This window comes from Helianthus annuus, chromosome 10, assembly GCF_002127325.2.
Source record: "Helianthus annuus cultivar XRQ/B chromosome 10, HanXRQr2.0-SUNRISE, whole genome shotgun sequence".
NCBI classification, from domain to species: domain Eukaryota; kingdom Viridiplantae; phylum Streptophyta; class Magnoliopsida; order Asterales; family Asteraceae; genus Helianthus; species Helianthus annuus.
Genome location: NC_035442.2, coordinates 177,172,598 through 177,195,305, shown reverse-complemented (window position 1 = coordinate 177,195,305; position 22,708 = coordinate 177,172,598). Strand labels below are relative to the sequence as shown.

Sequence of the window (22,708 nt, the reverse complement as noted above, 5' to 3'; positions counted from 1 at the left end):
ATCTCTTATCATACAATACGTACGCGCTCATATCAGCTGCCCGATCGTCCGATCTGGTGCGAATTCAATTTTGAACATGCGATTTATGTTGAAAAACCAACATGCGAAATTGCTTTATATACCTACATGCGATTTCATCATATTTACCAACATGCGAAATTGCTACAAAAAAAAACATGCCTTTTCATAAAAAAAAACCAACATGCGATTTCCAACATGCTTTTTTATAACATGCGATTTCATTATATCGTACGTATTGTACGTTAAGGGATATTGTATTTTACACTTTCACTATATATATATAGGAATGGGATCAGGAGAAAACGATTTGAAGTGTGAGAAGAATGAGAGGTTAATGTACAATATCTCTTATCGTACAATATGTACTCGCTCATCTCAACCGTCCGATCTGGTGCGAATTCAATTTTGAACATGCGGTTTATGCTGAAAAACCAATATGCGAAATTGCTTTATATACCAACATGCGATTTCATCATATTTACCAACATGCGAAATTGCTACAAAAAAAAACATGTGATTTCATCAAAAAACCAACATGCGATTGCCAACATGCTTTTTTATAACATGCGATTTCACTATATCGTACGTATTGTACGTTAAGTGATATTGTATTTTACACTTTCACTATATATATATATATATATATATATATATATATATATATATATATATATATATATATATATATATATATATATATATATATATATATAAGAATGGGATCAGGAGAAAACGATTTGAAGTGTGAGAACAGTGATAACGATTTTCAGCCAAAGGATTGTGATTTGTGCCTAAGATGATGCGGTGACATTTTGTAAATAATGGGAACCTTATAACTACCGGGAGGGGTAAAATTGGAAGATCCAAACAAGGGTGCACATGCTAATCACATGCCATTTTCCCCCATCATATTTAAACGCCATTAACTTTTTTTATACGTGATTATTTTTCTAAAAAAATTACATCATAAAACTCAACGTTTTTTATCTTTCCAACGAGTATACTATTGATATACTTTTCGAAAAAAAATGAACTGGGTTTTATGCCTTTTTCTGGACTGAGTGTTTTATGGCGTTTAAGACTAGATATTTTCATGGTGTTTTTCTGAACTATGTGTTTTTATGGCGTTTTAACTAGGTATTTTCATGACGTTTTTTCTGAACTGGGTGTTTTATGGCGTTTTTAATTGGGTATTTTCATGTCTTTTCTGAATTGGGTGTTTTTATGGCATTTTATTTGAATACCTAGTTCATGTGAGTGAGTTTTTTTGACAATATTACCCCTTAGTGTAATTTAGCAACAATGCCACATATCACCACCAAAATCGTTCTCACCGTTCTCACACTTTTCACCGTTTTCTCTAAATCCTGACCCTATACATACATACATACATACATACATACATACATACATACATACATACATACATACATACATACATACATACATACATACATACATACATACATACATACATACATACATACATACATACATACATACATACATACATACATACATACATACATACATACATACATACATACATACATACATACATACGTACGTACGTACGTACGTACGTACGTACGTACGTACGTACGTACATACATACATACATACATACATACATACATACATACATACATACATACATACATACATACATACATACATACGTACGCACGCACGCACGTACATACGTACGTACGTGCGTGCGTACGTGCGTGCGTACGTGCGTGCGTACGTGCGTGCGTACGTGCGTGCGTGCGTGCGTGCGTGCGTGCGTACGTACTTACGTGCGTGCTTGCGTGCGTGCGTGCGTACGTACGTGCGTGCGTGCGTACGTGCGTACGTGCGTGCGTGCGTACGTACGATGTGCTACATACATACATACATACATACATACATACATACATACATACATACATACATACATACATACATACATACATACATACATACATACATACATACATACATACATTTAAATTATTACAATCCAAAGGTTATGCATAGTAATATTATTACCCCGAGATCTATGAATATAGCTTTTAAAAGACTTAGTTTTGCAATTCACAAATAAATATCGACGCAATTTGATGGCTGTTTATAGAGTTGTCCTTTATTATCCGAAACCTGAAAACCGAGCCGGATTCGAAGTCATCCGACGAATTAAAGAATAATCGAAAAACCCGAATAGCCCAAGCCTAACCAATCCGAACCTTAAAAGTGTCGATTATTTGGTCACTTTTTCCCAACCAAAAACCCAAACAACCCGATCCGAATAACCCGAAACTTGAAATCGGATAAAAATTAATTGTCTTTTTTATAGATGCGATTTGATTTGAATGTTTTGTATTTGAAACATTAAGTTCCGATACTTTTGAATATTATCATACCATATTGTTAAATGATGCTTGAATTGTGATGATATATTTTTAACAACATGATATATTTAATGATACCTTGTGAGGAAAAAACATTCTTTTTTTTTTTCATTTTACATCTAAACATGAAAATCGAACAAACCGACCCGAACTAACCCGAAACAGAATAACCAATACCCGAATAACCCAAACATTAAATGGGTCAGTAAGCAGGTCACTTTTTATTAGCAAAAAACTCAAACAATAAGAGCGAAAAACCCGAAATAATCTGAAGAACACCCTACCCGATTGATATAATTTTCATTTAGAAATTTAAATATTTGGTAATTAACCTTTTATTAATAAAAAAGAGTAAATTACTATTTTGGCCTCTGTGGTTTAATCAGTTTAACTCTTTCAGTCCAAAAAAGAATCTTTTAACATATTAGACCCTAAGATTGCATTTTATAACGGTTTTGGCCCATAACGCTACCCATGTTACTCTTTTCTAGTTTTTCCTAAGGGTATTATGGTCCTTTTATAGATTAGGGGTTGTTTATGTAAGTAATAAAGTCCTTTTAATATTTTTATTTGTGTAATGACTTAATTTCTTTATTTCACAATTATTATTTAACAACATACGTTTTAAATATTTAAATAAATATATATTTCTTTAACAATTTGTTTTTTTTAAATGTGGTTTTTAAAATAATTGGTTTTAACCTTTTTAAAACCGTTTATCGTTTTTAAAATCGTTCCTTTTTAAAATGTTATTTTTTAAAATCATTCCTTTTTAAGTCCTCGCTTTTTTATAAATTGAGCAGTTCATTTTTACTATTCTTTTTAAAACCATATATTTTTTTTAAACAATTCATTTTTAAAACCGTATATTTTTAAAGCGTTTCTTTTAGAACCGTTTTTGTAAAGCGTTACTTTTATTTTTAAATCGTTATTTGAATCGTTTATCCTTTTTAAAGTCCTCCATTTTTGAACTGTTTGTTTATTCGAAATTCGTTTATTTTTTAAACCTTCTTTGTACTAAAGTCATCCGCTTTTTAAAACCTTATGTTTTTAACATAATAAAATTATTCACTTTTTAAAACCTTATATGTTTAACAAAACAAACGATATTAAAAATTATGTTAAAAACATAAGGTTTTAAAAAGCGATTGAATTTAGTATACAAAAGGTTTAAAAAGTAAACAAATTTCGAAAAAACAAACAACCCAAAAATGGAGGAGTTTAAGAAAAGATAACGATTCAAATAACGCTTTAAAAAATAAAAATAACGCTTTACAAAAAAGCTTCTAAAAGAAACTCTATAAAAATAAACGGTTTTAAAAATGAACGACTTAAAAAATTTAAAAAGAATGGTAAAAATGAACCGTTCAAATTATACAAAAAAACGGGGACTTAAAAAGAACGGTTTCAGAAACAAACAATTTAAAAAACGATAAACGGTTTTAAAAAGGGTAAAAACGATTTTTTAAACGACATTTACAAAAAACAAAATTTTAAGGAAATATGTATTTATTTGTATATTTAAAACGTATTTTTAATAAGAGTCGTTAAATAGAGAAATAAAAAAATAAGTAATTACATATATAAAAATATTAAAAGAACTTTATAACTTATATAAACAACCCCTAAACTATAAAAAGGAGCATAATACCCTTAGACTTAACTAGAAAACAGTAACATAGTTAGTGTTAGAGGTCAAAACCGTTATAACATGCAATGTTAAAGTCTGATATGTCAAAATTTTTTTTTTTGAACTAAAAGGGTTAAACTGGTTAATTCAAAGGGGCCAAAATAGTAATTTACTGTAAAAAAAAATTATTACCGGTTACCTAAACTTCCTTTTATAAATACACCTCCTTTATCTTTATCCACTCATTGATCACATTCTCACTCACTAAAAATGTTGACCACCGGTCGCCGGAAACCTTCCTCTTCTCCGTTAGCCGTCTTCCTATTTTCACTTCTTATTCTCCCACTACAAAAGCACGAGTGTGCTGAACCACCCAAAGATGAATCGCTAAATCCGGACGAGAGGCAAGCGCTTCTCGACTTCTTGGACAAGGTTAGCCACAATAAATTAAAACTCAACTGGGACGAGTCCAAACTCGCTTGCACTTGGAAAGGCGTTACTTGCGCCCCTCCCGACAACAAAACTGTCATGTATCTCCAGTTACCTGCCAAGAGCTTTGTAGGTCCAATACCATACAACACAATTGGAAGGTTAACTAGCCTTCGCAGCCTATCCCTTCGTGTTAACAAATTCAGCGGTGAACTCCCTCCTGATTTCGCCAACCTCACCTTTCTTACCCGCCTTTCGTTGAATAACAACAGCTTTAGTGGCACCATCCCGGAGTACTTCTCCTATTTCAGGAGCCTTGTTCGCTTAACCTTAAACAACAATACCTTCACGGGCCAGATTCCCTACATACACTCAGAAAAGTTAGTTAAGTTTGATGTCTCCTTTAACAAATTAGTGGGTTCGATTCCACCTTCACTTTCTAAGTTCGCAGTAGCTAACTTCACCAAAAACATTTACCTTTGTGGTCTTCCTACCAAAAATAAATGCAATGGGTCATTTCCAGCTCCGGATGATCCTTTAAAACAAAAGGAAAAAGATAAAAAGACACCCGAAATTCTTGGTATTTCGATTGGATCGGGGGTGGTGTTACTCATTATCCTATGTTGTGTACGGAGGAAGATGTGTACGCAGATGCCAAAACCGCCATTAGAAGCGCTAGCTGACGCGAAAGTGGAGAGAAAGAAGTTGGTGTTGTTCGACCACCATGGGGTTCATAGTTTTGATTTGGAGGATTTGTTGAATGTGTCCGCGGAGGTTCTTGGGGAAGGGAGTGTTGGGAGGTCGTATAAACAGGTGCTCGAGGGAAAGAATGTGACGGTGGTCGTGAAAAGATTGAAACGTGTGGTGGTGACGGAGAACGAGTTTAGAACAAGAATGGAGGTTTTGGGGAAGATGAAGAACAAAAATGTGGTGCCATTGATAGGTTATTATTATTCACAAGATGAGAAATGGGTTGTTTATGGTTACATCGATGGTGGTAGCTTATATGATCGTCTTCATGGTAATTTCTCCAATCTTTATTCTAATTACTATGGGATTCTAATTACTATGGTGTGCTAAACGTATCCCTCTCTATATTTTTATTCCTTGCATTTTTCTCGCTAAATTTTTGCACCGCTACTATTCGACAAAGGGTGTTTAGCCAAGTGGTTTCATATGCTTAGGCCACAGGGTGTGGGTGTGGCTTAACGCCACCCCGCCACCTCAACATTTATGGCGCCCTGGAGCGCCAACCACCATCCGTCACAGTTAAGAGGGGGCGCTATAAGCTGTCCGCCATGGTGCATCAGCTTCGCCAGCTGAGACAGCTTAGATTTAGTCTATACTTTTTTGGTAAAAAGGATCGGCAAAAGCCTACAGTTAGATGAAAAGTACCGGCTCAACCCGCTCTCATTCTTTTTGTTTTTTTTTTGAAAAGTGGTCATTTTGTTTCTGTTTAATCAAAAATCACGAATCACGTGAATCATAATTTTATGCTTTATTGCCAATGATGAGTTGGGTACAGCCCTACTAATGCATATGCTATAAAGATTTGTACTTTTTTTTAACTAGTGAAATACCCGGGCGTTGCGGTGGAATTTCGACCGGTATCGGTTTGATTTTCTACGGTATCGATGTGGTAGCGACATCTAGTATTGCAACCGAAAATAAAACCCAAAAAATAAATGTTTTCCATCAATCGAAAACCATAAAAATAAATATCGGTCATTTTTCCGATAGTCCTGAAGTTGTTCGGTCGGAATCTATTCGCGGTTTGTTACGGCAGCGGTACATTACCGACACTCATTATAAAGCAAATATGATCAAAAGTAATTATAAGTATAAAATAATAAGTTTGTGTTTCAATCATTTTTCTGATAGTCCTTAATTCTTGTATACTGATGATGTAATTAGGAATAATTATGAATTTTACATATTTGGGTTAAATCAAACATTTTATGGTGATGTTGATATATATATTTAAAAAAAAATAGAATTATATAAAATTTAAAATGAAAAAGTTATGTCCTTGAATATCCTAAAGTTATTTTTTTAGTTAATAAGTATACCTGATAACTATAGGTATTTGGTCGTTTTTAAGCTATAGATAGTCATTCCCATATATTTATTATAACTAAGCTGTATAGTAAGCACCTTTCAATACCAATCAGCCCCCTATATATGTCAAAACACAATAAGTTGATGGGTTTGGACATATTCATGTATGTATAACCTTTCATCATTAGCTCTTTTTCTTATTCAAAACTAATACTAATAAATCTATGGTGTTACGATTAATAGTGGGGTATATTAATGCTCAAAATGTTTTCCTTTTTTTGCTGCTGGTCATTGGTTGCCAGAATCTTTTGACATGTGTGGCCTTTATTATATTTCTGTATTACCAACTTTCATCATATGTTCACATTCTACAAAAAAAAATGAACAAGCAGCCAATTTTGAATAACTAAAAGTTATTTATATTATAACGACTACTACTGCTACACTTTTAGCTTGTAAATGATAGGATCCATTGATCAAAGTAGCGTAAGCGATTTTTTTACAGGAAGTATAGCTTCGGGACAAACGACACAATTCGATTGGGACCATCGGATGAGAGTTGCATTGAGTGCTGCTAGGGGACTGGCATACTTACATGAAGACAAAAAAGGCGAAGATGGAGAAATATCAGTTGTTCACGGAAACATCAATTCATCTAACATCCTCATCCGACAAGAACCCAATAGTGAAGCGTTCGTGTCTGACTATGGTCTCAACACGCTTTTTGACGCTTCAAGCTCCCAGGACCATCATGTTAACGGTTACTGGGCCCCAGAAGTTAGGGATACCCGAGAAGTCACATTGAAATCTGACGTGTATAGCTTTGGGGTTTTGTTATTGGAGCTTTTAACGGGTAAAACTCCAAAGCAAGCCTCATTGGGCAGTGAAGGGGTCCACTTTTCTAAGTTGCTCGAGTCAGGTGCGCTCGAGGAACAGAAGGATGATACATTTGATGTGGAGTTAAGGATGGTTCCTAATAATGTCAAGGAGATGATGAAGGAGTTTTTGGAAATAGCAAAGGATTGTGTATCGGAAGTGCCAGAACAACGACCAATAATGCAGGATGTGGTGAGCAAGATTGAAAAAATGTGGTTGAGACAATCGTCCGATGACCACTCTAAGGTATATGATTATATGCCTTCAACAGAGACCCAGGACACACCGAGTACGATCACGCTCGATACACCGAGTACCATCACACTCGATACACCGAGTACCATTACACCATAAACCCATATGTATGATGTCATGTTTCTTTTTATTTATGTTACTAATCTTGTGTGTGAGTTTTATGGGTTAGGCAAGTTTCCATTGGGTTGATTGTAAATTAGTTGCTTGTAGGTTGTTTTCTCTGCACTTCTATGGATTCTGTAACGTACTTTTTAGATGAATAAATTATTAAATGTAATGTCAGAAAACAGAAGCAAAATGCAACTTGCAAAACGTGTAGTGTTGTTCTAAAATGGATGTGTTTGACACGACATTTCAACCTAAACACCATACATTTAAGTAAATGTGTCATCTACTTAATCAATAGCACGGACATAGTTAATAAGCGGATTACACGACATGTTTAACATGATAATCTTATCTATAACCAATTCACTAATAACACGACACGTTTAACATGGTTAAATCTAAAGAGTTCAAAACAAGAGTGGCATGACATGTTTAACAGGATATCAAGAAATTATTTAAAAATTATTGTCTTTGCATTAGACATTTGCTGTCTCCTTCTTTCTGGTGTTTCATATTGTTGGGTAACATCATCATCATGCTCAATAATGGATATGGATTTATCCCCAAAATCCAAGCTCTTCATCGTGTAATCATGTTTCACAGAATCATCCTACAACAACATATACATTTTCTAGCCAATACACCCCAAAAGAGGAGTAACCAAGGACCAACGGTTATATAGATATTGCCCTAAGCTTCTATTCATGAATTTTTGTTTTTCTTTCTTTGGGGCATTCTTTTGGGACCAAGACCTTAGCGACACTATGTTCATCCTGTAATCTATTGTTCTAACAACATAACATTTTGAAATAAAAATTTAAATCCATTAAACCCTAAACCACCACTAATCCTGCTTAAATAAAAAACACCGTACGTCAAGTATAATAATCAAACATATGCCAACCATAAAAAACCTCACAAATACAAGTATAATAATCAAGCAAAACAAAAGTGAACCATAATTGGTACGTATATTTTAGCAAACATTTTAAATTGGTACATTATCTTAAATGCATAATTGAATAAAAGATTCTATAATTGAAAAAAATCAAATGCAATCCACTTTTATAAAGCACTAGCTTTCAAGAGTTGTTTTCCACAATTATTGAAAATAAAGTTTCATGGGTGTCCCTGGTGATGCTATGAAATAATGGATTCCGATTAAAAAATAAAAAAAAGCCCCACAAATTATTATGCATCTACTTATCGTGTCACACTCATAGGTTTTGCTAAGACCAAAATAATGTCCCCACTATGGGGCATTATTCGACATGTGGAAGTCCAGTCAGCATGAGACGTTATTGCAAAAGTGACGTAGTGGGAATAATGCCCAAATAATGCCCCTTCCAATTATTAAACAATTATTTTTGAGGTTAAAAAAAAAAGGAAACTACAAGTGCCCCAAACCCATTGGCTAGTCAACATGGTTGGCCGGATCTTGAGCGTTGTTTTAAAAACGCTAAACAAATTTTTTTCAAAAATAATGCCCCATGTAATGGGTTGGGGACGTTTTTAAGCGTTTTTTTTTTTCAATTTTTTTAAAAACCACGGCCCACTACTGGTGTTATAACACTGTGTGAATTTGATATCTTTATTCATGCAGCAGCTTTATGGAAGAGCATGATTCATGTGTTTCCGGTTGTATATTTATATAGTTACCGTCCGTAAATAAACCTATCCTTGTTTCTATCAAGTTAAGTCTTTCTCAACACAAAATCCAGTCCTAAGCTCTACCCACAGTGTTACCCTCATCGATCTTCCTACACCCAACTTCAGTTCACTATATCTCCATCAAATAAATTTAAAACATCAGTTTCTTTCCCTGAAGTTATGAGTTACAACTTAACAACAGAGTATCTACAACTTGTAGATGAACTCGTCGATGACTATAATATTCCTAAGCATATTATATATTCGTTGTTGGCTTACGTGAAGCCTCTATACCGATCAGATCTGGAAAACAATTACAGCACACCTATGGTTTGGATTGGGATGTGTATCGTGTTTGCATCTCTAGTTTGCATCCTTGCTATGGTGGCTGACTTATTACATGGTATACGTAGCAGAAAGCTATGGTTTCCGTGTAAATACTTTAGAATGAATGCGGCTTTTCTCTCTATAATGTTTGTCGCGATGAAGTTGCCAGTGGATCTAAGTGGTGTGATACCTGGTGACATGGATGAAGCCGGAAAGCTCGGAAGCATGGCTTTCATGTGCACCATGATGGCCAATATATTGCCATCTTTAGCTACCATGGGTAGCAATGAACTTTTGTCAAACATCACAGCTTTGTGTGTTCTTGTATTCACCTTGGTTTTGAATGTTTGCATTCAGATTCAATCGGGAGTTGTATCCTACAATGAAGATTCTGTTATGCAAATGATTTCACCTAAATATGATGTTCAATCACTGGGCATAAGCAAGCATCGCAATACCTTACTAGCAACAATCTATATGATTTTGTTAGTTGTATTGTTGATAATACATGTATGTTCATCTTTGGCGATTCTAAAATCCAAAAAGATTATAGAATTGAAGTACCGACAAGGTCATAATATAGCTTCAAAAGACATTCAACAATCACCAGAAGAAGTATTGACAGTTGAGAAGTTGCAAAAGCATGTGAGAAACCACTGGATTATGGCAGAAAGCGGTAGCCCCCAATTCATAACCGCTTGCTTTCATACGACATCTGCTTCTGGGGTAATATGTGTTTTAGTCATTCTCTTACACACTCTCACCATGTCTTGGATTATGAAAGATATTTTGAGGAAGGACTATAACTCGGATTATTGTTGGTCCATGCTAGTAATTCTCACAGTACAATCTATTGGTGTTGTGATTGGTACAGTCGCACCGCTTTCTAGATGTTTTGCAGTCTTAAACTTCAAAGTGTCTTTACAAATGATTTCAAAACATTTTAAGGTCTTTGAAGTAGAAAGCTACTGGACTCAGAAGTTATACGATTGGAAACATGCTAGTATAAGACTCCCATTACGTAGCGACAAACTTAAGGGGGTTACCCAGATCTTGAAAAGGCTAACTCTCAGCTTTTGTATCGAACTCCAGGAAGGAGTTGTGGTGGTGTGCAAGATAATAGCTTTGATCCCATTTTCATTTATGCTATGTGTCTTGTATTGTTTGAAACCGGTAAAGGTCGTGTTTTGTTCAGCGGGACAAAAGACTGACAACTTGGAACCAAGTAAAGATCTTCGCCCATATGTTTTGCAACTTGAAGATGAGACAGAGCTTGCCGAGAGAACAATGGAAGGCCTTACAAAATCTGTGAACCAGTTGATCCAGAAGGGCGAAGAAAACCAACCAAACAATCTCATAAAGCTGATTTTGGAAAAACCTACTTGTGGTTTTCAAGGAGTTAAAATGTTTGACAACATGGATCATCAGGTTCCATCTTCACTATTAAAAGTAGAATATCAAGATTGTTGGAGCATACCAGTGGTAACCCTAACAACCATCGCCACTTCTCTTCCCAAAATCGAAAAGAAGGAAGTTGATAGCTTGTTGAAAAGCGTGAGGGAAGGCTTAGTATACGTCACACATGTGGAAGAAAACCTCAATGCTACTGATGACTATGCAACCCTTCAAGAGGCTGCAAGAACTTTGTGGCAAGAAGTTGATGTCTACCACAATTGGTTAGGATACAAGTTGCAAGACCCTGCTCTCCAAGAGAATAGAGCTGGACAGATTGTTGAATGGTTCAGGGATACAGCTAAAAGAATAATTCACACGAAGGACGATACTGAAGGCCGAAATGAAAATTCCATACATGGAGGAACATGTAAGGATGAATGCATTAGCAGGTCTATTTGTGCCAACTCAATGTATGGTATAACCACAACTATCCTGCGAACCTACCAAACCGACATTGATGACAAGGTTAGCCAAAAGAAACTATTCGATAATTTATCATCAATGATCACTGATGTAATGGCCGCTTGTCTCACCAACTTACCACAAGTCATAACAATGAAATGCCACACTGGTGTGATAGAGAAAAGGGAAGGTAATGTCAAACATGCAGCCCAACTTCTTGGTGAGACTACACAAATAATCAAAACCCTTCAAGATCAAGGAATTCCAAGAATGAATTCAAGTGACTTGCCATTTATGGGCAAATGGCGTGCCTATTTAGTGGAGCCGTGATTCCTCAAAAACAAATGTCGTTCTTCAAATAATAGGGTAAGTTCATTTGCCAGACTATAATGTCTTGTTTATTTGTTTTCCTCCTTTGTTGATTTCCTCCTATTATACATAGTTGTATTTACACTTGCGTATGAACCGCAGGGTCAAGCTAATATGATTTTCATGGATAAACACCACTGCTCAAAGTAATCCAATGTGAGATTGAGATCGAATATGTTGCTTGAAGAATTTGATTTGCACCATTAGCATCTACGAAGTATGATGATTAAGTCCTTGGGTCTTATAATTTGTATTGTTTCCTAGTTTACTAGCTTGTAAATTATTGTATCAATATTTACTTTTTGGTGTGGTTTGAGGAATGTTTGAATGCATTTTCTTATGGGTTTGATTGCTCATATGATCTTACTCTCCGTTGGTGTTCATAGTTTTAACAATTTACCTAAGTTATTATTGAAAAAGCAAAATTAAGGAGACCCAAAAATATAAACGTACACTCTCCGTTTGTGTTCATAGTTTTAACAATTTACCTAACAATTGTTGAAAAAGCAAAATTAAGGAGATCCAAAAATTTAAACGTACACTATAATGTGAAATGGAATGCTCATTCATATCTCTACAACCAACAATTCTAGTGAATAGTACATTTGGATAAATTCTAAGTAATTTTTTTTTAAGTTGTAGTATCCTAATTTACCTATAATAGTTTCATCACATCTTATATATAATATATTTTGTTTGAATTTAATTATAATTTAAATTTGTAGCTCTTAGGATCTGAGTTTGATTGTTGTGACAGTTTAAGATTGAAACAATGAATGAAGATAAAACAAATATGGAAATATGCAACAGAATAATAACTTTTCAATCACAACAATGAAAAGATTGCTTTCATCATCATGCCTTTATAAAGATTGCAATTACATTGTATACGTATGCATGAGAATTACAAACTCCCCTCAGCTTGATCACTCCTAGTTTGTTCGTACAAAAATGTCAAGAGGAAAGTGATAAATAGAACAGTACATGCACTGTTCTATTTGTAGTACAAACCAAACACATTTGAAGCATCTAAGCTGACGTCACCTAGACAACGACATTTAACCGCCTAACAAACTCCTAACATCTGCTATAGTCTAAGCACTGTTACATTGATAATAAAGGAAAACTCTGTTGATCAATCATCTTTTGAATAATCATTTGTTGATCTTTAACATCTCTTGAGCCATAGCAGACGTTAGCTTTTACAGACTTTGTCTTCATCAGCAGAGGTTCACTTTGTCAGACCTAAGGATCAACAGACCTTGTCTCAAACAGATGTTCTCTTAGGCAGACCTTTGGCTTTAGCAGACTTTAGAGAAAGCAGATGTTAAGTGTTTGTCATTAGGAGGAGCACATCTTCAAAGCGTTGTTATTCATGATCAGATGTTGTAGACTATTTTGGCTTTTCAATCATTTGTTCTTTTATGAGGTCCACTAGATCCAACAATCCCCCCTAGAACAGATGATGCCAAAACACTTCTTTATTTTTGATCTTTCTTTCTCATCAGCATCTCCCTTATTTGGCCTTTGAATTGTAACTCAAAGTACATGGAGACCATGTATTCAAAATCCCTTTCAAGTTCAAGGTTCAACAGATCTTGGAGGTCACCTGCATCCAGACAATATGCATCTTCCATTTTTAGCCTTTGAACACTACCATCTGATCTGAGCAAAGTCAATGCGTAGGTGTCTGAGGATGACTTCCACTTTAGAATTTTTGAATCAGAGGGTTTTCTTGGGTGAAGAGTTATTCTTGATGAGTTGGGTGACTGTGGCCTGCTGACAAGATTTGCAAGTGTTTCTCTTAATTTGTCACTGGCAGGATTTTTGTGGTATAACAGCTGGTATTTGAGTCCCTCTTTTCTGTAATAGTCATACATTTGTTCATCAGCCTCAGCCATCTGCTTCTGCCATTTTGCTTGATTCAAGGTAGCTATGAATAAGCCAAATGCTAAGGGCAACTTTTTAGATGTAAGGGTCTGTTGAGGGACAACCACTGTTGGATATAATGGCTTTTTAGGAACTGTAGGATCCTTTTTTCTCAGCTATTCCAGTCTTTTGTATGTTTCAACAATCTTGGATTCAGACCATCTGGCAACAGACCTTGCATTACCATAATTTGTAGCAACGAGCTCTACTCTCATTCTCTTCAGCTTCAATGCCTTACTTTGATCAATTTGTTTGCCTTTCTTCCAATCCGGTGGAGTTGGGTTTTGTGAATGGTCATTGAGCATTTTTTGAATTCTTTCTATTTCTTCTTTGAGAGCATCTATTGACCAATCTTTGAATTGTGCTTTATTTTCTTTGTATGGTTTATGTTTCATGATATGATCAAGGTAATCCTGTTTCAGTTCCTTATCAAGCTCATCAATAATTGGCTTCTTACACATGGACTTGCTTAGGTCCTTAGCATAATCTTCTATCTTGCTTACTTTGCTAAGTTCTAGTGACAAGATTCCCTGAGTAATCCTGTCATCCATCCCTTTACACTTCTCCTTTCGAATATATTCAGCCTGTTTAGCCTTTAAATTCAAATATTCATATAAGTTTCTAGGCTTTCTATAACCAAGGAGAGATAGGAAGGTAAGTTGTGATGTATCCTCTGTTGAATAAAAAGATTTAATTTCTCCTTTGATTACATGAATCTCCTGAGGATACTGAACAGCCAGTGGGAAGATTGATGGTTATGGTGCAATGGGTGGAAGTAAAGTGGATCTAAATGGAAATGATGAGAGTGGTGTGGCTTGAATGAGGGCAGATGATAAGGAAATTGGTGGTTGAATCTCTTCATCATCTTCTTGCACAACAAAAGTTTTTCTTTTGCGTGTAAATTTAAGTTTTGGTGAAGGTGGGTGTGTTGGGATTCTTGGTGGTGTGGGCATTGGTTGAGTTGTTATTGGTGTGGGAAAAATGATAATGGCAGTGGTTTGGGTAACATCTGTTGGTACAACTGTTGTACCAACAGTGGTTTGTGGAACATCTGCTGATACATCTGTTGTACCAGCATCTGTTGGTTGTATTGGTGATGGTGGTGGTGATGGTTTCTTTTTGTTTCTTTTGAGGTGGTTTTTGTGGTGAGAGATTTGTTTTGGGTTCACCAAAGGATACACCTTTTGTATACCCAACAATGGTTTTATGAGGGGTGATGATTGGCTGTCTAACATTTCTTGTTAACTTTCTCCTTTTTGATGTGCCAATATCCTCCTTTTTCCTTTGCTCTGTCTGTTCTTGCTCAATTAAGCTGGAAGCTTTGGCTTCAAGTGAATCTTGCCTCTTCTGCTTTTCTAAGACAATTTCTTCAGCTTTCTTGTTCAGGGTCTCATCAATCCCTTTTTGACTTCCAGCATCTAGCATCTGATGCCTTAGCAGAGGTTTTGGTTGGAACATACTCTGGCTTTCGTTGTTGCACCTTTGGTTTTGCTTGTGATGAAGGCTGCAACTTTCTTAGCTTATTATTTTCCCCAATTTTGGCATCATCTTCAACTTCTTCTTGAAGTACTGTTGGAGGGGCAGAGCTCGTAGTCTTTAACTAGTGTTCCATAATGGCCTTAATCTCTGCCTGTGTAACCTTGTATCTTGCCTCAACCATATTTCTGATTAACTCCATGCGAGTATTGTGGTTGATATCAGCCAAATTCCTTTGAGTTTGGATAAATGGTTATACTGATTTCCATAGCTCATTAGGAATTTGCTGAGTAGAAGGTTGACTTTTAGAATGCTCCATCATCTGTTTCATCATGTCTTTCATTTCTGCCATTGAAGACTCCATGGATGTCATTCTTTCCGTCAATTCCTTGTATCTTAATTCATCACCCAACTTAATAGGATCATCTGAATCCCTACCAGATGTAGTTTGATTTGGTTTCATAACAGGAGAATTCTGCAAATTATCAGAACCAAATGCCCCTTTGTCTTGGTACTGGGAACTTCCAACTGCAACAGAGGTTACAATTGTACCCCCAACTGTTGTTGCCTTCAAGGAAGACTTATAGATGTAACCACAGTCCAACTGAAAAACTGGTGTTTCATCAATTGTAGTGACTGCTTCACTTAAACTACCAACAAGAGTTACATGTAACTCATGGGGTGTAGCCACCTCAGCTGTTTGTGGGCTAGCATATTGATTTTCCTCAGACTCAGTCATTTGTGGAAGTTTGCTATCTTTAATGGGTGAGTGAGTGGGACTGAATTGTGTCTGAGTTGTATCAATTGCATCAAACAGAGGTAAAAATGTAGGTGGAATTGGAGTGGAGGGTTGTGGATTTGAAAGAGAAATAGCCCTAGAAGAGGGGGTTAGAAAAAGACTTTCAAGTGAAATGTCTGCTTCTTTTGTGGTGTCCCTGTGCTTACAACTTGATCCTTTTGCAAGGATTCAAGAGGAGTTTGGATGGGTGGAGATATTCCAAATCTTGTGGGGAAGTAGCAACAGTGGTTTCTAGTGGCTTTTGTTTTGTCACATGGTTATCCTCTTGGATCCCATCTTCCAGAGGTACCTTTTTGTGTTGTTTTGTTTTGGTGGGCTTTTTGGATGTGGGGGGTTTCATTTTGGATTTTACTGGTGTGGGTTTCACAACACCGGTTGTGGTGTCATGATCACCAGGAGTAGTGGGCTCAACAATAGAGGTTTGAGCAACAGACGTGGACTCATCTAAAACAGGCTCATCCCCCTTTGTTTATGTTTTAGAAACTTTTGACTCTTTGTTAGCATTCTTGTAAAAGTTTCATTTGTAAGACTTTTCATTTTAAAAGCTATACCTTGTTGAAAATCTTTTTGAGACACTTGTTTTTGAAGGTAATAGCTTAAAAGTCTAGGATACATGAGAAAAGCATTGTTTGATCCCTTTTTAACATAATTCACATTTGCTACTAAGTCCGAGAACAATGCATGGGAAAGATTATAATCAGATTTTGTCAAAATGCCATATCCCAAAACTTGAACCTTTTGTGGAATCTCATTGAATGAGGTGGTCTTGGCAGAGAGACATATCAGTAGGGTATGGAAAAAATATTTCATTTCAGTAGGCAATTTTCGTTTGAAAATTGTAACTCCTGTCAGTTGACCCTCACACCCCACTTCTATGAACTCTGTGTGAATTTCCTGTTTTTCAAAAGAAGTTTTACCTGCTTGGTCGTTTAAAGAAAATATTGTGGATATGGAAGATATGGATATTTGGACAATGTTGCCTTCGACTTTTGATGTTATACCAAAGGGCTTCTTATTTTAAGATTGAATTTCAGCATTGGCCCAGAATTGTCGGAGGGTATCCACATGTATTGGTGCATCGGCAGTAAGAATGGTTTTGTATTTTGATGACGTCAAAACATCAATTATTGAGTGGAAAGCTGTATTTTTGTTCGTTTTCTCGAAGTACGGAAGGTAGTTATGGGGAGTTTTTATTTGTAGAGCCATGATTGAAGATGAAAGAGGAGTAGGGTTGAAGAGGATGATAGTGGAAACCACTTTGATGAATTTTGAATTTGAGATGGCAGTGTAAGCTCTGTTTGGATGGAACAGGGAGATTTATAGGGTGGAAAAGTGAAAGCTGGCATGACATCTTTTTCAAAGATCTGATGGCTAACATTTGTCCACGTGGCAATCTCTGTTGGTGATAATGGATGACAGTTGTAAGGAAACCTCTGTTGGAAAGCAACAGAGTTTGGGAACAGTGGATATGAATAGTAGCTGATTTTAGTCTATCAGAGGATAGACATCAGAGGTTGTGAATAGTGGTTGATTTTTGTCTATCAGAGGATAGACATCAGTGGTTAGGATAAACAGATGCTATGAACAGTGGTGTATGAGAACAGAGGATACCTTTCAGTAGTGGATGAATTTTTAGCCAAACAGAGGTTTTAGAAAACAGTGGTTTGGAACAGATTTTAAGGATTTTTTGAAAAAAATTTCAATCAAAGCTATTTTTAAGGATGGATTTTTGATTTTCTGAAGACATTTTAATGCTTTTTTATTTATGGAAAACAAAATTTTGCTCTTAATTCATGTTTAGCATGCCAATCCTAGAGATTAAGCTTTCAAAGGTGGATGTGTCTAAAGCTTTTGTCAATACATCTGCCAGCTGATCCTTAGTTGGAACATGATGCAGAGAAATCAAACCTTTTTCATAGCTATCCCTCACAAAGTGATGTCTGATGTCAATGTGCTTGGTTGTTGAATGAGAAACTGGATTTTTATTGATGTTTTCAGCTACTTGACTATCCAACATGAGAGGAGTCTTTAGAGCAGTCACACCAAAGTCCAGCAACAAATTTTGAAGCCATAGGAGTTGGGCTGTACAGCTTGCAACAACAATATATTCAGCTTCTGCTGTTGATGTTGAAACCGCTGCATGCTTTTTGCTTTGCCAAGAAACCAAGCAATTGCCAAGAAACTGGCACCCTCCTGAAGTGGACTTCCTTGTAGTATGACAACCAACAAAGTCACTATCTGAATAACCTGAAAGCTCAATATTCTCATTAGCAGGGTACCAGATACCAAGTGTGGGAGCACCTTTTATGTAGCTGAATATCCTTTTCACAGCTATAAGGTTGGACTTTCTAGGTGCTGACTAGGATCTTGCACAGACACATGTTGCAAACATGATGTCTAGCCTAGATGCAGTTAGGTACAATAAAGACCCAATCATGCTTCTGTAAAGTGTTTGATCAACCAAGTCATCTTTGTCATAAACAGTGACTAGCTTTGTGGTTGCCATGGGTGTACTACATGGTTTACAATTGTTCATATCAGATTTTGTTAACAGTTCTTTGACATAGTTGCTTTGATGAATGAATGTACCATTTTGTAATTGCTTAACTTGGAGACCAAGAAAGCATTGAAGTTCACCCCATGGTACTCATCTCAAATTCTGCTGTCATGAGTTCTCTAAAATCTTCACACATGGAATTGCATGTGGACCCAAAAATCATGTGATCCACATAAATCTGGACAATAATCAAATCATTTCCTTTCCATTTTAAAAACATTGTTTTATCAATTTTACCTCTTGTAAAGCCTATGGATGAGAGAAAGGTGGATAGAGTTCCATACCAGGCCCTTGGTGCTTGTTTCAAGCCATACAAAGATTTATGAAGCTTGTAGACATGATATGGATAAATGGCATCTTCAAAACCAGGTGGTTGGCATACATATACCTTTTCCTGGATCTTACCATAAAGGAATGCACATTTGATATCCATTTGATACACCTTGATGTTGTGGTTGACAATAAAGGCTAAGAACAATCTGATGGCTTCGAATCTTGCTACATGAGCAAATGTTTCATCATAATCAATGCCTTCTTCTTGTCTAAAGCCTTGAACCACAAGCCTAGCTTTGTTCTTGACAACAATGCTCTTTCATCTGCTTTGTTCTTGAAGACCCATTTTGTGCTAATTGGACATACATCCTTAGGCAATGCTACAAGTTCCCATACTTGTTGTCTCTTGAACTGTTGGAGCTCTTCCTACATGGCCTTTACCTAACTGTTGTCTTTCAGTGCCTCTTGGTACTTGACATATTGTGTGAGTGATAGAAAACCAACAAAAAGACAAATGTTTTAGGATTGACTTCTTGTGAGAATCCATTCATTGATGTTGCCAATAACTTGGTCTGGTGGATAACTTTTAAGTTAGATTAGATCTCCATTGTATGGAATGATGGCATTGAGAGGTGAAGGCTGCAGATGTGAATCATCTGAGCTAACATCTGTTGGAAATTTTGAAGAGTCAACATATGTTTGAAATGGAGGTGGAGGTATGGGTGGAATAGGTATGAAAGTGGGTTGACTTTTATCCAGTGTTGTAAAAGTCGCTAGGCAGTCCCTAGTCGGTCGACTGGGGAGTTGGGAGTAATCGGAGTACTCGGAGAGTACTCGGGGAGTACGCGGACATGGTAAATATGAAGAAAATTAATTGTTATATATTATTTATGTGTTAAAATAAGCATAATTCATGTCAACTAAGTATAATTTAAAATGAAACATGTTTAAAGTTCAAATATTCTGAATACAAGTCCGACTAGTCTGAGTACAAGGCCGAGTAGTCCGAGTACAAGGCCGAGTAGGACGATTTTAACCGAGTTTGACCGATTAAAAGTCAACAAACCACGTTGACCGCCTAGACCGACTAGGCCGACTACGTCCGACTAGGCCGACTAGGCACCGAGTACTCCCGAGTAATCCCGAGGCCGACTAATTGAGACCGCCTAGGAGGAAGTCGCCTCGGAGGGGGTCCGAGGACCGAGTACTCGCCGAGTACTCGGTCGAGTTATCCGACTTTTACAACACTGCTTTTATCCATAGAGGATGGACTTTTGTCAGTAGTGGTTTGACTGGATGAGGTGGTAGAGGCTTGAGGATCAACAACTACTGATGCAGAAGTGGCAGAGTTTCGACAACTGTTTTGAACATCTGTGTCTCTGGTGGTGGAAATGACTTTGTTTGTGGGATCACATTGTCAAATCCATAATCTTATTGGGAAGACTCTGCCGTACCTTCATGGCTAGTCTTAACAGATACATCTTCTAATGTAAATTTATCTAAGTTAAACAATTCAGCAGGATTTGCTGGGATTTTCAAAGAAGAAAGTTCATTGACCTTTACATTAGTCTCTTCTACACACCTAGTCCTCGTGTTAAACACTTTGTAGGCCTTAGTAGTAGTTGAGTATCTGAGGAAATAACCACAATCTACTTTGGCTGCAAATTTTGAAATTGAATCTTTTAAGTTTAAAATGAAACATGGGCAACCAAAGATTTTGAAATAAGAGATCGGTGGTTTGATCTTGAATAGAGTTTCATAAGCAATCTTTTGATGTCTAGGGTTGATTAAAACTCTGTTTTGCACATAGCAACTAGTGTTTACAACCTCTAACCAAAAAGACAAGGGTAAACCTAAATCAGCAAGCATTGTTCTTGCAGCCTCAATTAAGGTCCTGTTCTTTCTTTCAACCACCCCATTTTATTCTAGTGTTCTTGGGATGCTGTACTACCTTACAATCCCTTTTGACACACAGAAGTCATCCAACTCCTTATTTTTAAACTCTGTTCCATTGTCAACCCTGGAGATTTTTACTGGCAGATCAAATTGCTTTTCAACTTTTTTACAAAGTCCTGCAAAATACCTACAGTCTCGTCTTTGATGTGCAAAAAGTAAGTCCATGTAAACCTTGAAAATAATCAATTATGACAAGACAATACCTCTTCATTTTATGAATCATGATTTTAATAGGGCCAAACAAGTCCATGTACAACAATTGTAAACACTGACTAGTTTTGGACTCATCAATGGATTTCAATGAACTGTTATGTTGTTTACCTTTTAGACAGGAAACACAATGTTCATCACATGTGAAAAGTTTTGGTGGAAGGCCTCTAACAAGAACTTGTTTTGAGAGTGGTGATAATTTTGAGATTTGTGTGACCAAGTATTCTATGCCACAGTACCGTCTCTTTGGTAGAGGCAGCTGAGAACAAACAAGAATCAGACATTAGATTATCTTTCTACATATCAACCACATACACATTGCCACTCCTTTGAGCAACAAGTTGTGTATTGTTCCCGGCTATGATTTCTTCAATCTTTTTCACCACATCTGGCCCAACAATCTTACAAGTTTCCTTAGTGAAGAATGACCCATAACCTTTGTCACTCATTTGAGACACACTAAGGAGATTATATTTAAGATTGTCAATTAGATTGAAATGTTCAAACTTGAGTTTCCCTGCTTGGATTGTCCCTGATCCCAACAGCTTTCCTTTTGAGTTATTTCCAAAGGATATATCACCCCTCCCTGTTTTATGAAGTGTTTGAGAAGGGTTCTCCGTCCTGTCATGTGCCTCGAGCCTCAACAATGTACATACCATAAATTATCAAGGCAAGTAGAAGCTCCCTTATTAGCAGCCATCATGGCACAATGACATTCTCCTTCACAAACACTAGACTCCCATGGGTTGGACAGAGGTTTCATTAGTTCTTCACCAACCTTTTCTTCTGAAACAGATGTTTCAACATTATCATAAACCTCATCAGAATTGGACACGACTTCCTCAGACTCAACCCCTTCCTCTATTATGAGGATCGTATTCAGAGGCAAGCTGATTTTATGAGGATCACGAAAAATGATCAAATCAGTCAACAGGTGGAAATAAATCAGTTGAAGTCCACTGTTGGTCAACAACAAACTGTGATAGAGCGCCAACAAGCTGAGATTGAACTACTCAAAGCTGAACATGTACGATTGAAAGCTCCAGATACAGAGAGAGAAAGACGTAGTTCTATACTTCAAAAGCTGGCTGAAGATCTTAAAGGAAGATGTGACTTCATGAAAGATTGGTACGAGTCACGAAATACAACGATAGCTAAGGGAGTTAGAAAGATAATTGTTGGCTATGAGTTGATTCGAAAGCAGGTTGCTACTCTGTGGGATGATCGATGTAAGCAACAAGAAGTTATGAAGAAAAGGGATGATGATCCTGAAGATCAAGGGAATCCTGATCCTTCTACTACATCACAACAGCCGATAGCCGCTACATCTTCTACAATTGTTGTTGTTCAGCCGCCAGCGATCGAATCTACTCAAGGAACCTCTTTTGGAACAGTTGAAGAAATACAACAGATAGAAGGTACATCTTCTGTTCCTAGCAGTGCTGATCTTGCATTGTAGGTTATTCATCCAATCACTGGGGATTTACTTGAAGAAGGTGAAATTATCGAGGATCTTTTACATGAGCAATTGATTGCTC

General features: G+C 36.5%; 2 protein-coding genes across 2 annotated transcripts; both read left to right on the top strand.

The window, feature by feature from the left end:
• The first annotated feature begins 4,290 nt into the window (after positions 1-4,290).
• Positions 4,291-7,946, top strand: LOC110886845 (probable inactive receptor kinase At2g26730). Its single transcript, XM_022134695.2, has 2 exons — positions 4,291-5,491; positions 7,034-7,946. The coding sequence occupies exons 1-2, from the start codon at positions 4,312-4,314 to the stop codon at positions 7,756-7,758; spliced, it is 1,905 nt and encodes a 634-aa protein (XP_021990387.1). The 5' UTR covers positions 4,291-4,311; the 3' UTR covers positions 7,759-7,946.
• A 1,422-nt stretch (positions 7,947-9,368) lies between these two features.
• LOC110886844 lies at positions 9,369-12,339 on the top strand. Its single transcript, XM_022134694.2, has 2 exons — positions 9,369-11,967; positions 12,073-12,339. The coding sequence occupies exon 1, from the start codon at positions 9,598-9,600 to the stop codon at positions 11,929-11,931; it is 2,334 nt and encodes a 777-aa protein (XP_021990386.1). The 5' UTR covers positions 9,369-9,597; the 3' UTR covers positions 11,932-11,967; positions 12,073-12,339.
• The last annotated feature ends 10,369 nt before the right edge of the window (positions 12,340-22,708 follow it).